Here is a 17,096-nt window from a genome sequence, read left to right as displayed (position 1 = left end):
TCATTGTTTCCTTTTGGGTACATAACACCACCCCCTATGCCCATGGCATATTGTTAAATATGGCATCACACAACAAATTAATAAAATATAAATGTGAAACCCAGACGCCATAGACAAATGCTTTGAAGCCTGTTTAGATTTACGACTTAACGACGGTCCGGCCATAAAACTAAAAAAATACAAAGCCCTTCTGAATGTTTTCAAATATCACCAATATTAAATGCGCGTTTCGTTCAAGTCATAAAGTTTAGTGCATATTATGATACATACGAAAATATTAAAAATAACATGGCCCCCGGTGGCCACAGAAAGGCTTGACAAAGGTCATTTTAATCTAATGTAACCCAAGATGACAAAATAAATAACATAAATCACACCCGAGAAAAGCCGGGTACTTTCGGCTAATAAATAAATAAAATGTTATTAAAACAATATTAAGAATGGATATTTTGAAAGAACATTGCCACGTTCTTGAATCACATGTATATTCCAGTTTTCAATATAAAACTCCTAAAAATTAATAAACGCAACGGAACATTTGAAAGTATTGAAGATACAATGAATTTTTATAAAAAAAATATTCGTAGGTAATTGAAATTAAAAATTAAAATACTCGGAAATAGATAATATACTGCAAACTCATATTATATTACCATTTTAATTCATGGTTAACGTTAACATAACAAAAATTAACCAAGTCAATATCTACATTAGGTAAATAAGATATAGCATTCTTAATAAATTGACAAATGTTTGAGCGATGAAAATCGGTTTAATACTACGAAATTATTAGCACTTACGTACGGGTTGACATAAGATTAAATGGTTTTATAATCTAAAAACTGACTTAACACAACATAAAATTATCTTAGACTATAATTTTAAAATTCTTCAACGCAGAAGTTGATCGTAGTCCCGTTTGAAATTCATCATCATTATTATTGAAAACGCATAGTCAAAAGTGAGGTGACCAACGTTTTGAAATGGAAAGGGATAATACGACATTTTTGTTTTATTATTTTACAATTTTATAGTACTATATAATATACATCGACTAACTTACTTACGTACTTCCAAATTCAATTGGTAGAAAGTTAATAGTTTTATTATGACTAAACCAATAAGATAATAATTTCTAATAACTTCCCACATTAGGGTACTTGTAGTGTAATTATTGATAAGTTAAATAAGTCGATTGGGTAATGGCGTACAATCCAATTAAACATTACACCAAAGCAATGGGCTTAGTTTTCTAATTTCATAGGTTCAATGACATAATTCCGTGCTTATTTATGGAAAATTTACAATTCATTGTGTATATTTTGCTAGTTTCTATGCGATGCATACATTTTCACGCCATGTTATGTTACTTTTAGTTTTGTATGCGAGCACTGACATAGCACATAGATTGAAAAGTTTACGATTTCAGTATGGCTGGATTTATATTATAATAAGGCTAAACGGGCTGTTGTCCAGGGTCCCCAAATAAGTATAGGCCGTTTAGTAGACATTAGTCTGCGATGGAGATCAACCGAAAATTGAATCTTCCCTGCGTGTGACGACTGGCCCAGGATAAGAAGGTGCACTGTAGGTTGGTCGCTAATCTTCGATAGAAGATGGCTCCAATCAATGACATTATTAATGGACAACGCACTCAATACAGTAGCTAGCAAGTAAATTCGTGCATAGTGACATTCGCACATGTATAGGTAGACGTCACGCAATTTCCATTATGCGATATCACGCATCGTTAATTTATAGCAATATCACCTTTATTGTAATGGCATTAGAACATTGTTTCTAGTGTCAATGTTCATTTGAGCGAACCCGTTCGAACCGATCCATTCGGCAGACCCGACAAAAAGCATCGGGAATTTATAGCAATATCACATTTATTGTAATGGTGTTAGAACAGATTATGCCATTCGGCAGACCCGACAAAAAAGTGAGTGTCATTTTTTTTCCAGATGATTAGTCCATATTAATGTCATTGGCTCCAATAGAAGAAGATAAATTTATTTAACCAAGTAGAAATGTTGTTTACAATAATTAATTGTACGTGTAAGTAAAAGGAAGGGGCTCTGCAACGGTGACGGTTACAAAATATTGATGTTTTCATATTGGACATACATACGGGTAAAGTGCAAAGCTCCAATAATCCAATATCTTAAGGATCTAGTTCCAGATATTGGGTTATTGGGTAAGCTAAAAATTGTGCAATTTAATTCGAAGTACCTTTACAATGATTCATAATTTTTCTCACTGTATAGTAATGATATTATCAAGGCGAAAGGTCATTTACCACATTGTTAAGAATAAAAATCATCAGTCTTATCATTTGAAATTTAAAAAAAAATAATGGATTTCAATGATATAACAAGCTTTAGTAATTTGCGAAAAAGAAACAATGTAAGAATAAAGGCCCCCCTAAATAATAATTAGCCCAGGCTCCTTTAAATATAAATCTGACCCTGACTTTCCGTATTCAGTAATTGCAACGAATTGATAAGTATGTATGACTAGTATGTATAATATATTACATATTCACTAAGTATACAAAACTAATACTTAATGAAACTGTAGGGAGAAAACAGCTAAGATGACTGCGGAGCTTTGGAGGGGAAGGGAAAGGCAAACGAGGAAGACATGTTGCTAAATAATGTTGGGTGTAATAATATGGAACATTATGTTTAGGTCATCACTTATCAATAATCAAATCATGAATGTGGTCACCGTATTTATGATAAAAGACTCGTGCGCCGCATTCGGAATGACTCGAAAAAAGGGCGGAGAGCTATCACGCGCGCGCGCATGCAGATGCCTCTGCGTGCGACGCCGCGCGACCTCTCCCCACCACTAATTAAAAAAACCCTTCGTCTTTGTTTCGACCTTCGTGCCCGCACACGAATATTGAATTTTCCCGCTCCACCTCCTTGGCTAGCATAATAATTGAATTAAATAATATTGAAAAAAATGAACAGTCAGCCTTATCGGTGGAAAGGTGGAATCGGTAGAAATTTTAATGGTAGATTAGCATAGGTATATTAGTATCAGCCACTGATGTTAAAATTTAAGTAAAAAATAAACAGTGAATTCAGCTCATGTTTTTCGATCGCAGGAAACTGTGACAATTGTTCTGACTTAGATGGGCAACATATTATTATCAGTGACTCCCGAAATTCAAAGATGCTCGATGGCATCCCGAGACTTCGTTGAAGATACAGACATTGTGGGGAGGGACGCCAAGGAGCTGTTGCTAGTAGACGACTGGATGATATCAGTGAAGCATGGAGAGTCGTAGAGGCGGAAAATTAAACCATCGTAGAAGAAGAGACAACAAGTAATAAACCGAAAACTATAGATATTACCTATTGATTGGTAATCGTAATCAACATATTCCGCATCCCTCATTGGGTTTTCACACACACATTAAACACGTTATCAAGTTTATTTCATATATTTTACAGACTGGAGAATCGCACATTCTTACAGAGACACCTAGAAGGAAACCCGTTTCCCTTATTTGTATTATTCCTGTCATGGTCTTCAGTTTTATATACGTAAGTAATATTATGTTTTATGTCGTCCAAAGCTTTCCACAGGATCCACAAAAGAAGTCCAGTAGGCAAAAGATGGGCGGATGTGCACAAGATGCATTCAGGATCAAATCGTTCTGCAGTTTTTAGCGCTAGTTTAGGTAGGTATATTTTTTTTACTAACCGACTGCCAGTCCTCCTGTTCCTCCTTCTTCACCTCCTTGGTCTTCTTGACTTCTTCAGATCTTCGTAGCTGCTCCTGCGCCGAGCGATAGAGGTCGCATGGCCCCACCTTGATGAACTGCAGCGGGTTGGCCGCCGGTTTTGGTGGCGTCGCCTTTGTGATGCGCGTGCGCGCCGAGTACTCCGTACTCTCGGCTGACATCTGAAAGAAGACGAAAAACCAATTAAGTAACCAGATAACGAAAGAGTAGTCACTCTCACAATGCTCCAAGATTTCAAGGTATTGCCAATTACATCTCTTTACAGAATACGCTTTTGTATGACGCATTAATACAATATGTTTTGACGATTTGCGTAAAATTCGGGGATTTTAATTGGTTAGTTCATTGATATGAGGCAGTCCTAGAACTTGTTATTAATTGATCTCTTGAAATCTCAAGAAAATTAAACTAAAGAGCAAATTTTTGAGTAAATATATAAAAAAATCGGATCGTTTTGTCAAAATCATCCGACAAACAATTTTCATTCGCAGATTCAAGAAATTCCTTCCAGAATAGAAAGTCGAACATCAGTGACAACATTTTAAACCTCCTTGGTTTTTTGAGTGTTTATTTTATGTCGATTATTCTTCTAAATTTAAACACTTTCCAGAAACAAAACAAAATCAAGGCCGAAATTGTTAAAATGTAGCTTGTTTCTAATATCTACTACCTACATATTTTGGATAACATCACAACACTAAGATAAGTAGCATCACAATTTGGCCAATTTCGTCAAAATCTAGAGCAAACGTAATAGCTTAGGAAATCAGGCAACGGCAACCTACGACAAAATATCTAGAGAATACTTAAATATTAGATGGTTTCCGTGGAATAATAAGCGCTGGCTTATATTTAATTTTACAGTTTATCAAGAGTATTTGAGAGGAGGATCAGAAACCCGGCTGCACCTCTTACGACGTAATCAATGTGCAGAATATTAAAACATCACAAGGAATGTAACAGGAATTTGGGAGTGACATAAACAACAATAAACGGTATCGTATGAACTGAATAGATGTACATACTATATATATTATTACGCGGTACGTGCTTAATAAACTAAATACTTCGAAAAAAACTGTACCAATGTCGTTAATCGAGTTTGGCAGATGTAAATAAGTAGCAGCGATAGGGGTTAAGAGTAGAATAAGGTAGGGGGGCTTCATTCACCAATTGATTAATCTCGGCAGATAATGATGATAGTTTGTATGAAAGAGAAATAAATTTAATATGTAATATGTAAATATATGCCTATTCCACAGTTATGTTTAAGTCGTTATTTAAAAAGTGTGTAAAAGTATAATAATGGCATGGGTCCAAGGATCGAATCATAGGTCTGGAAAATATACATATTGTTTTGCAATTTGTGTTTTGAGTAAGAGTTGCATCTAATAAGTTGAGTAAGTGGCTGACATACATTTTTCGAAAAACCAAAAATCTGTTAATACAAACCACCCAGTCCCCAGAGTTCCATATGAACTTTATTAGTTATTATTTTCGCATAGTATAAAAAAGGTAGAATATAAATACAATACCTGAACATTAATGCTGATAATCATTTTTATTTATTTACACCGTTTTTCTTAGCTCGTATTCTTATTTGTCCGGTGGTTCTTTGTAAGGTACAAATCTTGCAATCGATTTTTAACTAACATCCCGACTAGCTAGACATTTGAAACTTTTGGAATATATCAGAACACGATGCCAATGCATTTTTTAAATACTTTTAGCCATCTTTAAGTAGAATTGAATTCATTTCAGTTAATTATGTTTTGTATGAAAGGTTATTTCGACACCATTATTGGTTGCTAGGGGTCTGGGGTCCTAGCAACTAAATTATTAATATATACGCGCGTTCCTATGGAAATCAATATGAAATCTCAAAATGACATTTCAGTATTATTTCTATCAAGTACTATTTTTTTGATCGTTTGAGCTATATTTATAACATCTATGTTTGAGCTAGTCAAGTCAAGTTTATATGATTTAACAGAAAATTTAAAAACGTTGTACTTATTGTGGGTAGGATTGTAATTATGTATACTATTAAGTTGATGTGCTACCAATTAAGTCATTAGTTTCAGTAACATAACAAAAGCTTCACCTCTATAAATAGATGACAGGTTTTCATTGTCATTTTTAGTTATTACTTATTTTATTAATGAAAACTGGAAGAAAAAAATCATTAATCACTTGACTTGTGACCTTAAAACAAAATATGCGTATCAAGTAAGTATGTACTATATAATTTATTGTGTTATATTTTAATTGAACAAGTTCAAAATGAAAAACGATAAAAACACGTCAATTGCAACTGTAAGGGTGCCCTTAATTGCGTTTATTGATAAATCAGAAAAATAATTATCTCACAGATATAATATAATTATTATATTATTTATATATTATTATTAGAAAAAAAAGAAATTTCAACATATATTTGACATCGTTGCTGTATAGCAAAAGTGGGCCCAATACAGTGCAATAAAATATTTCAAAACTATTGGAAATAATTGCATTTTTGTAAATATGATTTGGGACGTGAGTTACTTACCGTCACTGATAAAAAAACTGCATAAGTATAACTATCATAGGTATATAAAGAATATTTTCTCAATTTTCAGCTCAGTTATTTTGGCAATGCAATAATACTTTGTAATGTGTCCAATGCTGGTTCATTATATTGGGTTCGCTGGTAAATGATTATTACAGTATCTGCGATCCGGATACAGAAATAAAATTGTTATTTCAGACTCCCGATTTCACAGTGACATTTTTATTAAACGATTATGTCGTCAGTATGGTCAATATACGGTGGTGTCATTTCCATGAATCCGAAGTTTCGAGAGGAAACAGTAATTGCAGCTGGCAAATAAAATGATATTTCTTGTCTACCGCGGCGTTGAAATATTATTATTATAATATTGCCCTTGGATTAATACACCAAATTACCAAAGTAACAAAACTTCCCGAGATATTTTGTAATAATAGAATAAAGGGCCGGTTGAATTTGAACATTAAACAAAAACCTTGGACGTTCTACTTCAACGATGTTATTTCATTATTATAATTAAAATATACACTAGCGATTATAATATTGTACTTTTAAATCAGGGATTCCCAATAGTGTGAGTGTGACTGCTCACACACCATAATAAGCAAAATAATTACAAGATAAAAAGAACTTTTATATACCTACAACGTTTTTAAATTTTCTGTTGAATCATATAAACTTGACTTGACTAGCTTAAACGATCAAAAAAAATATATTTGATAGAAATAGTACTGAAATGTCATTTTGACACAACGCACGTATATATTAATAATTTAGTTGTTAGGACCCTAGCAACCAATAATAGTGGATTGGATTACGGATTTCTTCCGAAATAACTTTTCAAACAAAAAAGAATTAACTGAAAATGAATTTAATTCTACTTAAAAATGGCTAAAAGTATTAAAAAAATGCATTGGCATTGTGTTCTGATATATTCTAAAAGTTTCTAATGTCTATCTAGTCGGGAAGTTAGTTAAAAATCAATTGCAAGACTTGTACCGGATAAACAACCACCTGACAAATAAGAATACGACCTAATAAAAACGTTGTAATAATAAAAAAATAATGCAACAAAAAGTAAGTGAGGGGCTAAAAGCACAAGAGGAACAAGTCAACTCTTTTCAAATTGCTAACGTCGGTGGTATGCAACAATATAATATCCAATATTCAATTTTAATTAAGGACAAATTTGTTAAATTACTATGTACAAAACAGGTTCTTATAACTGAACTGATACCGTAACGGAACATACATAATATACCTACACTGGAGAGTATCAATTACAAAAGTAGCGTATAACATTACACCCATATTCAGTTCCGGTAGGTATACAAAAACAGCTGATGGCATAAGAAGATATTTAATTACTCAGAGACCATCAAGATAATCTGTGCATTCCAGATGCCGCGTTAGTTCGATATGCTTAATTACGCGAATAAAGTTGTTTACGGAAAATTTAATCTCGCGTAGTTTACCATAAGAGATAATATCTTATCGCGCATATGGATAACGATCGAAGAAAACACAGGTGGTCATTTTTTTTATCCGCGTCTTCCTTCTTCTAAATAAAACATCTTTAGCAACTCGACTAAATAGGTGGTAATTATGGGTTGCAATCTCGAACAGATTTTTTAATCTCAGGATTTTGAAATTGAATTCTCGAGATTGAATACTATAACCATGCCCCCCACATCCTAAAACGGACCCCCAGGCCAGTATCTATGGAGGGCCCCCCTACATATCGCCAAGGGCAGTGTGATTTTCTACAGCATTATTCCCCAAGTAGTTTCCACGGAACACCAGGATTAAGGGTATTCCGTGTATTTTTAGCGATTTTTAAATAAACCCAGTTGATTTATTAAGTTGTTGGCACTCAGCATAATATTATGAAGCACTGATCGCGACCTCCTTTTGTGGTACCCAAGTAGCGTGGAAACCTTCACCAAAATCGATAAAAATGTTGTAAGCCTATGTCTGGAAACACACTTAAAATAATTATAAAATAAAATTCATCTCGTGAATTATCATTTAATTATATCAATCATCGTGTCAAATTACAGATTTTTAAATGTTAATAAATAATCAGAAAATAGTTCCGCATTCGACTTTTTTTAGTATAAGAAAAAAATTGTTGGGTGTTTTTTCCCATTTCACTGATCGACTTGCCATGCCGGGCCCCCTTTAAGCCCTGGCCCCCAGGCTAGAGCTCTATCAGCCCTCCCCCTGTGGGGGCCATGACTATAACATATGAAAATCCGTTTATTTAAAATTTAAAAAAGTTTGAGAGCCACGTGTTAAGTGATAACACAGTAGTTGATCACTATGGAATCTTATTCAAATTTATCTCAGGCATGAATAACATTTTTTGTTGAAATAATAAAATAAAACTAACATTAGGTACCTAAATAAAACTCTTCATAATAATTATTTATTTTGAAATATTGACGTATGTGCTTATTATTATTATTATTATTATTTAAAATGATTGAAGTGTGTGAAAAATGAAATGACACCAAAGTTTAATTCGCCAGAAATATCTCTTACATATTTTTTTTAATCTTTCGTAATGAACAGATGAACGTGACGTAACAATTAACTCTAACTGCATCATAATAAGGGTCAATTTCCAAACTGCGTTAATAATTGTATATTATTATAAATTTTTCTTGGCCAAACCGTGTGTATCCCGCGTCAGTTGTTCATAATATAAAGACAAAACAAAAAAAAAAAAAACTGAAACCTACATAGATAGATTGCAATAACGTCGATTTTTACAGATTTCCATCACATTTTCCGAAAAAATGTAACAATTCTTTTGTTCGGATATTGCATGGACTGGTGTATCCAGTACCTAGATATATCAATATTTTTACAACGTTTTTATTAGCTCGTATTCTTGTTTGTCCAGTACAAATCTTGCGATCGATTTTTAACTAACTTCCCGACTAGCTAGGCATTTGAAACTTTTAGAATATACCAGAACACGATGCCAATGCATTCTTTTAATACTCTTAGCCATCTTTAAGCAGAATTAAATTCATTTTCAGTTGATTATGTTTTGTATGGAAAGTTATTTCAGAAAAATCCGTAAAAAGTAAAAGACTATTATTGGTTGCTAAGAGGGTGGTTCTAGCAACTAAATTATTAATATACGTGCGTTACTATGGAAATCAGTAGATATTATATATTATTTGTTTTTTTTTTATTTAAATTTTTATTTAGAAAATTTAAAAACGTTGTATATAAAAAGTTCTTTTTATCTTATAATTATTAAATAATTAGTCGAATGCATAAAATCTCCCCTAATTCTATAATTAACTAAGGACACATCCTTTTTTGTTATAATCTGTCGTGAAAGACGAAAAAGCGATCGGTTAAAAAACTAATGTAGAGGAATTTAAGATACGAGTATTATGTAGGTACCGAATTAGTCTTCTTACAAAGCTTCATAGGTCTCGGTTTTTAAGCTTTTAAAATCGATGGCTCCGCCGAATCTTACGGGTACATTGGTACGACCGCGTTACAAACACTCGAGTTCGTGAGCGGACACGGCTACCTCCGGTGATTGAGGTAATCACGAAGAGACGCTTCACGTGGCTAGGACATGTGATACCGCCAGAGTGCGCGACACTTCGTACCCTTGTGGCACAGCCCCAAGGGTTCCGTCGCTGTGGCCGGCCTTTCATCACCCTGCAGCGGTGCTACAAAAGCGTCATACGCGCTGCAGGTCTGACATGGCGGGAGAAATTTTGCTGATGGACCTATGGATATGGCGCGAACTTTTGCTTGTCCTATGCCCCTGAGTGAAGTAGTAGTAGTACTGAATTAATATTACATATACGATTGACAATAGTTAAACCTCCTGAATTCTGTTGTATTTTTTCACAATAAAATAATGAAATAAACTGCGCCGGGAATGGAGTTAGGCATATTCCAATTAACGTGTAATGATACTTTATTAATATTCGCATTGCTTGTATTGTAGTCCTCTTAGATCAGTGAATAGAAATTCTACTTCTCTATTAACAAATAGATGGTAAAGCAGAGATCTATTGTAAACGATAACGGAGAGTAGGTACACAAGATTAGGCCTCATTTTTACAGTCCGTTGGGCACAAAAGAGTAACAAATTAATATACTTTCAAGTGCAACAGACATACTAATACTAGTTAAAAGAGATTATTTGGCTAATGAGTAAGTCGGTCACTGTCACTGCATAAATAATTGCGCCAATTTCAGTTGGGTTTAATCGAATAGAACCATAGACGAAAATGATCTGATTTTAAGCGTTTAAATCCGGGTGAAATGAGATTATCAATTATTATTATTATTGTCATTGTAACGAGAGGTTAGGGTTAGATGATCATGATTATAATTTATGGTCGATAAATTAGTTATATACATTTTAGGAAATATAACTTCTTGAATACCATCTTCATGAACAAGATTTTGATTGGTCGGCGGATTTTAAGTCTATTTCGTAGAATTTACACATTATATTAATCAAATCTAGGGGGCGGTCCGGATACGAAGCGCTAAGTTTATGAATTAATATTTTATAATTTGTTAAAGGGTCTAATACCTATAATGGCACAGTGTAGGTATGCCAAATTTTAATGTCTGTATTATTGTATATTCTTTACCAGTTAATAATGCCCCTTTGAAGCGGACAAAACCGGTCGTGATTAATATTGAACTAAGTGGAATTAGTACCTTACCTACTAAGTACATAATAATAATATGTATTGTTTTATTTTAATTAATACAATGTATTTCCACCAATAACAAATAACACGTTAACACCATAAACTAAAAAAATACCTGCTGTACCTACTGCACTATTTTCTTATTTTTTTCATGGGATGTTGTGAACGTCTTGAATTTTTAAGTTATAAATTTCACCGTATGGAGATAAATTTAAAAAAAAAATCTACGCTGATTCATTAAAAAAACATTTTGAAAATAGTAGTGCGCTTGGGATATGTAAACAGTACCTATTTCTACTGATTTATTCAATCTGTGCAATATTAAAGGACATGGACCCGAAAAACGAGGATACACCATATAATATTATTTGTAAATAGCAAAATAAACAAACCTCCACAGCCATCTCCACCCACATATAAGTATACCACATAACAAGAGTCTTATTTTCACTTTATATCTACTATATCTACCATTAGCATTAATAATAATAAAAAAAACACTGATTCAGCTATGTTCAGAATCTTTCACATACACACACCTTGGCAATTTAATTAATACTTATACAGAATAATATTATGCACTAATATGACTGATTGCGGGCAATAGGTAGACGATTGATAGTAATATCGCGTCAACAATCAATCACGGGCGTAGAATAAAAATGCCTCAGCAATGAATCGAAAGTTGCCATGGCGGGTCAGACTATCAACTTTCGATAAGTTGAGAAATCAATCTGCCTGGCCACGTGAATTTAATGCTAAAGGTACTGCTGTCTCTTGGGCGATGAAGTGACTATTGTAATGGCCATGATATGCAAACAGGCAAAAATATAGATGCAGGGATAGCACGTGATTATTTTATTATATCTACTACCCTATCACTTTATTGTCAGTTAGTTCTGGTCAGTATTTTTCCCCCCTCCATTTATATCTATAATTTTCATTATGGCCAGAATAAAATATTTTGTGTAGTGTTCTTGTGTTGTTTAGTATTTCATAAAGTTTTTGGAGGTCATGGTTATGATGTCTATATAGAGTCGTGTAAATAATAAGCAAAACAAAAGCGACCTTTCACTGTGTCCTAAGCATAAAGTGTTCACACAATGAGTGCTACCAGCGCTCACGTATGCATGTGAAACATTGACTCTCAATGTAAGAGAAATCCAAAAATTACTATGAGCATAACGTGGCACGGAAAAATGCATGTTGGGCATAACACATAAAGATCACACAATAAACAAATGGATAAGGAAGCAGACAAGAGTACGTAATTTGATAGCAAATAAAATGGCAATGGACTGGACATGTCACGTGACAAATGCCGTTATACAGTGGTATCCAAGGGGTACTAAACGCATACAGGGACGCCCTAAAACCCGCTGGATAGACGAACTGATAAAGTTTGGTAGATGTACGTGGCAGCAAAGAACTAGGGACGGAAAAGAGTGGAAGGAGCTAAGGGGAGGGGGGGGGCTTCATCCAGCAATGGATCGACCCCGGTTGATGATGATTAATTAACATTTAAGTTACTGGCCCTTGGGCGTATCACGGAACCCTACGCTCGGTGTGAATCACCAATATGTTTTAATGTCACAGGAGCAATTACCCAAGACTTCGACTTAGACTTCGCATCCTGTAATTCTCCGGTATAGCAGTTAAAAGTCGATTTGATGGAAAGACAGGGTTTTTACAGGGTCTCGCAAAGGAGTTAAATTGATTATTAATACTGCCCAATTAATTTGACTGTCCCTGTAATTAAAATAAAACACAGTAAGTACTGTGTAGTATTTCTCTATATAATATAATATTTAATAATTATTTAATAATGATCAGGGTCGATTGGGTCCGATCCAATAGTGAACAGAATATTCTCAGCTAATGCTATTATTACACTAACAAAAGTAATTTGTTAAAAATATGAAAGGTAATTAAATATAATATTCTAAGAACTTCTTTGTTCAAAAATACGTCAATTAAATTTACTTGGTTCAACAAAATATATTAACCCATTGTCTACAATTGACGTTAATTTGGCGGAGCTTGTCCTTGGTAAATGTATTTTATAATATGTACTTTATTTAAACCTTACAAATTAATTTACTTACATATTATTTAAAAAGAGATGTATAAATTGAAGTGCAAGTTTTAATGCACTCATGTCAAATTTACTATAAAATGTTATCTGGCTGTTGGTCCAATTTTTTCTCATTCTAAATCTGTCTTCAATGGGTTATGTTAGGTCATCAGACTGTATAGTGAGTGAGAATGCCAAGTCCTATTGAAGCGTATAATAATACTACATACTTATTGTGTTTTATTTTAATTACATATTATATTATGTATAGAATTATAGATCAAAAGAAAAAGAATCTGTAGATTTTGGACAACCCTGAATTAGCGTTATATCATAATAAGTACATAATTAAAAGCTAAGGTGCTTTTACAAAAGTTCGCGTCGGAGACAGGAGGAAATGTCAAATTCGACACAGAACGATCATGTTCAAAATTTTGAAATACCTAAGCCATTGTATAAAATAAAAGAACATATTTTATGTATTCGATCCGAAACGGGTCGAAATATGATTATGTAATTGTTTATTATTTGTAATCTAGCTTTCACTTTCCGTTATTTAATTAAAACTTTATTATTTAATATTATAAATACTATATAATATATTGTGACTATCGTTTTCATTCACTTTGGGCGCAGAAGAATGGCTTTTGTGTGCATAGATCGGTTCATAACAATTTTCTTTTATGATACGGTTACGAAATTTATATTAGTATTATTTATTAGCTATAATTCGGTTGTTGGACAATAACACCCTAAACCTGAATCAATTCCGAGACGAGAAAGTAATGCAATCAATGCGCAATATGGCCTAATTGCAATATTTGAATTAATGCGATAGAAAAATAATTATAAAGAATTGTAAACAGACATACGAAATCAATTTAATATTGTGCAGCAAATGATATAAAAAACCACTAACTACGTACACAAAAAGATCCTCTATTGACAATACTGAATTGCAACATTGCAATTATGGAAGTTAATCCTTTTAATCAAAGGCATTGTTGAAGATATTGCGCAGAGCAACGGTAAGGTCAAGTGACAGTATGGTGGACTCATAGAGAAATTATATTATTATTGATGAGTGAAAAAAGTGAAAACGCAAATAATGATCTTTAAAACGTATGTGCACTACAACTAGGGATTGCAATACCGAATGAAAATATCAATACCCCGGTATTTCCTATTAAATACCAGTATTCGTAAAATAATTGGAAAAAATATAATACACATAGGTATCAATAAAAAACTTTTAAAAATATTAATATTTTATAGCATGTGTCATTGCTGGTTACCAAGGACGATAAAGGACCACGGAAGAAAACCAGACATTGCGTAACCCGACAAAAATATTACAGTCATGTTAAGCATTTTATGTTCATTAATAGGTACATTTTGTTTCCATTTTCAATACCGAATATGTGTCGGTATTGTCTGATTTTTAAAACCGGTATTTCGGATCGAAAAATACTGGGATACCGGTTTTGAAATACCGGTATTGCAATCCCTAACTGTCACTTTTCTATATAAATCAGAAAGGTTAACACATGAAATTGAAGCGGTTGGTTATTATGATATTAGAGGATATTATCATAACGGGCGGACAATCTACGTGGCAGGCTCTGCATTCGTCTCTACTGTATTTTTAAGGACAGAATGCCAATTTTTAAAGTAGCGGGACAATTTCACGGCCTAATCGTTAGGGTGGGATCACACTAAGAACTCTCGACTACGAGTACGAGTGGAGACGTGATTCTCGGCCGGCGGATTTTATTTTATCATCAAACGGCGCTATATGACGTTGCTCAGGATGCCGTTTGAGAATGTGGCGCCCCGTGATTTGGTCATGGAATCTGTATCCGTGGCCGACGCTACAAGAGCGATCGCTAGAACACGCTATTGAGACATGGCGCTGGAGATTGAGATTAAAATCCAAATATTTTATTAGGACACAGAAGAAAGATTACCAATATTAATTTATGGTTGCCGAACGTCAAAATCAAATACCTAAGTAATATGTAGATACGTAGGAACGTCATTTTCTTGGCTCTATTGCACAATATGCATTTCATGTGCATAGGTATGTATCTTATTTTTTTTTTGGTAATCGATCGAATAAAAATGTAATATAATAGTTACAATTGTCAGATATTCCAATCGGGTCACATACTAATGACTAATGAGTGATAATACCTATAACGTAAATAAAATCACACACAAACACACTCGTGATTTTCTATGATTTGCGGTCACTCGGCTAAAATATCTGAACATTAAAAAATCACGCTAACAATGGTCCCAATTAATTATAATTCGCTGAATAGCATTCCTGCGGGGAAACCGGAAGCGTTTCAGCGTCAGGACAGGTGGAAGGGGATTCTCTAACACCAACTAACCTCACGCACCACTGAGCCCAGCAAGCAGATATTCAACTTTTACTTATTACTACAATATTGTATAAAAACAAAGTACTTGTGTTTTTATTATGATTCTATATGATTGTATACATATAACCACAATTAGGTAGGCATCTATCATGTCCACATATTTGGCATTTCGATTAATGGACGTGTTCCCATTATTAAATATTTTTTTAGTTACAGGAAAGAGCGTAATTTTTACTTTTAAACTGTATCAGACAGCAATCAAGAGAGTGAAGATCTCCTTGATATTGGCAGAAGATATGGAATGGGTATGATAGAGGTTTATAGGGTATGAAACACGTATACAAAATAATTATAAATGCACAGTTTAAATACAGAAAGCTGTAAGACTATAATAATGTACACAAGCGGTTGAATATGTTAGTAGCAAAGACTCAGTACACAATACTTACTACGTATAAAACAGTTCAATCGAGAGATATAATTAAACATAATAATTATAACAACGGTGAAAATTGATTTATTTATTCATCCATCTACGTGTACTTATTGACATTTCACCGTGGTGACCGTGGTGAAATGCCATCTAACGACGTCTATAAATAACTTTGTAATAGTATTGTAATGGGCGAATAGTCGATTGTACGAAACCATCTCTGATAAAGGTGGATGCAAGACTGATATCAAAACATGAATAGCAATAACAAAAAATGCTAAACTAAAACCAATTTCCGAAATGAATAAAATGTCCTCTTAATTTGTGGATATTCATGCCGAGACATCGACGATTAAGGATTTGACGATGGGTTACTAGAGGCGGATGCTAAGTCTTGTGGATGGTCAAATGTACAAAATGATTACATCATCAGTGAATTGGCTCTCATCAGTTTAGATTCTTCAATTTTTAGGTCATATAGTCCCCGCAGGGAGGATGATGACAGCTTGAAAAAACTCCCTCCAGGTGGCAGAACCAAATTAAGAATGCCATGCGTTTTTCACTGAATACTGGGATGGGTGGAGAAGTGGAAAATCCAATAACCCTTACGAAAGAGCGTATGCAAAGAACTAAGGCCTGTGGCGAAATAAAACCGTTTCAGAATTCTCTATAAGTATCTAATACTAAAAAAATCTGACCAACGTTCATTTGAACGAATCGTCGCATATTACAGTCCCACAAACTTATCTAAAGAACGGTCAAAAATGGAACTACTTAAATTCATTTGTCCATCAGTCATTCGAATGTCAGATTCTGTCCAGCTGCGAGTCTTGATTGGGTAGTTTTTGACAGTGGCTCCCCCATCCATTATATAGATAAGTTTGCAGGTCTGTACTGTATGTATATGACTGACTAATGGTGCACTATTAATTTCGTTTACTCCTTGTTTATAATATGTTAGTGAGTTAGTCTATCGAGTCACTATCCAAAATGCAGTATTCACCTACAAAATATTTAATATGTAGGTATATCGTCACCTTACTATTAAGACCTCGTTAGTCCGATATTATGGAAAAATGAAGTTTGTTCGACAAAATTTAAACAAAAAAATATTTTAAATCATATCAATTCTAGTATGCTGTCCATCTATCGACAAATTTTAAAAACTCGTAGGTCTCGTGGTTT

The 17,096-nt window shown here is 33.7% G+C and overlaps 1 protein-coding gene across 4 annotated transcripts in view; it reads right to left on the bottom strand.

Annotated features, from left to right (window-relative positions):
• The window catches only part of smash (smallish), a 478,903-nt gene that overhangs the window by 32,453 nt on the left and 429,354 nt on the right, over nucleotides 1-17,096 (bottom strand). For all 4 annotated transcript variants that reach the window (XM_085956529.1, XM_085956532.1, XM_085956531.1 and 1 more), the window contains one exon: nucleotides 3,721-3,921. In XM_085956529.1, the coding sequence (XP_085812655.1) occupies nucleotides 3,721-3,921 (201 nt within the window). The remainder of the gene's footprint in view (nucleotides 1-3,720; nucleotides 3,922-17,096) is intronic.

Source organism: Rhyacophila brunnea, unplaced genomic scaffold, assembly GCF_057557595.1.
Source record: "Rhyacophila brunnea isolate RB1 unplaced genomic scaffold, BYU_Rbru_1.0 scaffold_6, whole genome shotgun sequence".
NCBI classification, from domain to species: Eukaryota; Metazoa; Arthropoda; class Insecta; order Trichoptera; family Rhyacophilidae; genus Rhyacophila; species Rhyacophila brunnea.
The sequence above is the reverse complement of the archived record's forward strand: the minus strand, read 5'-3'. Positions and strand labels throughout refer to the sequence as shown.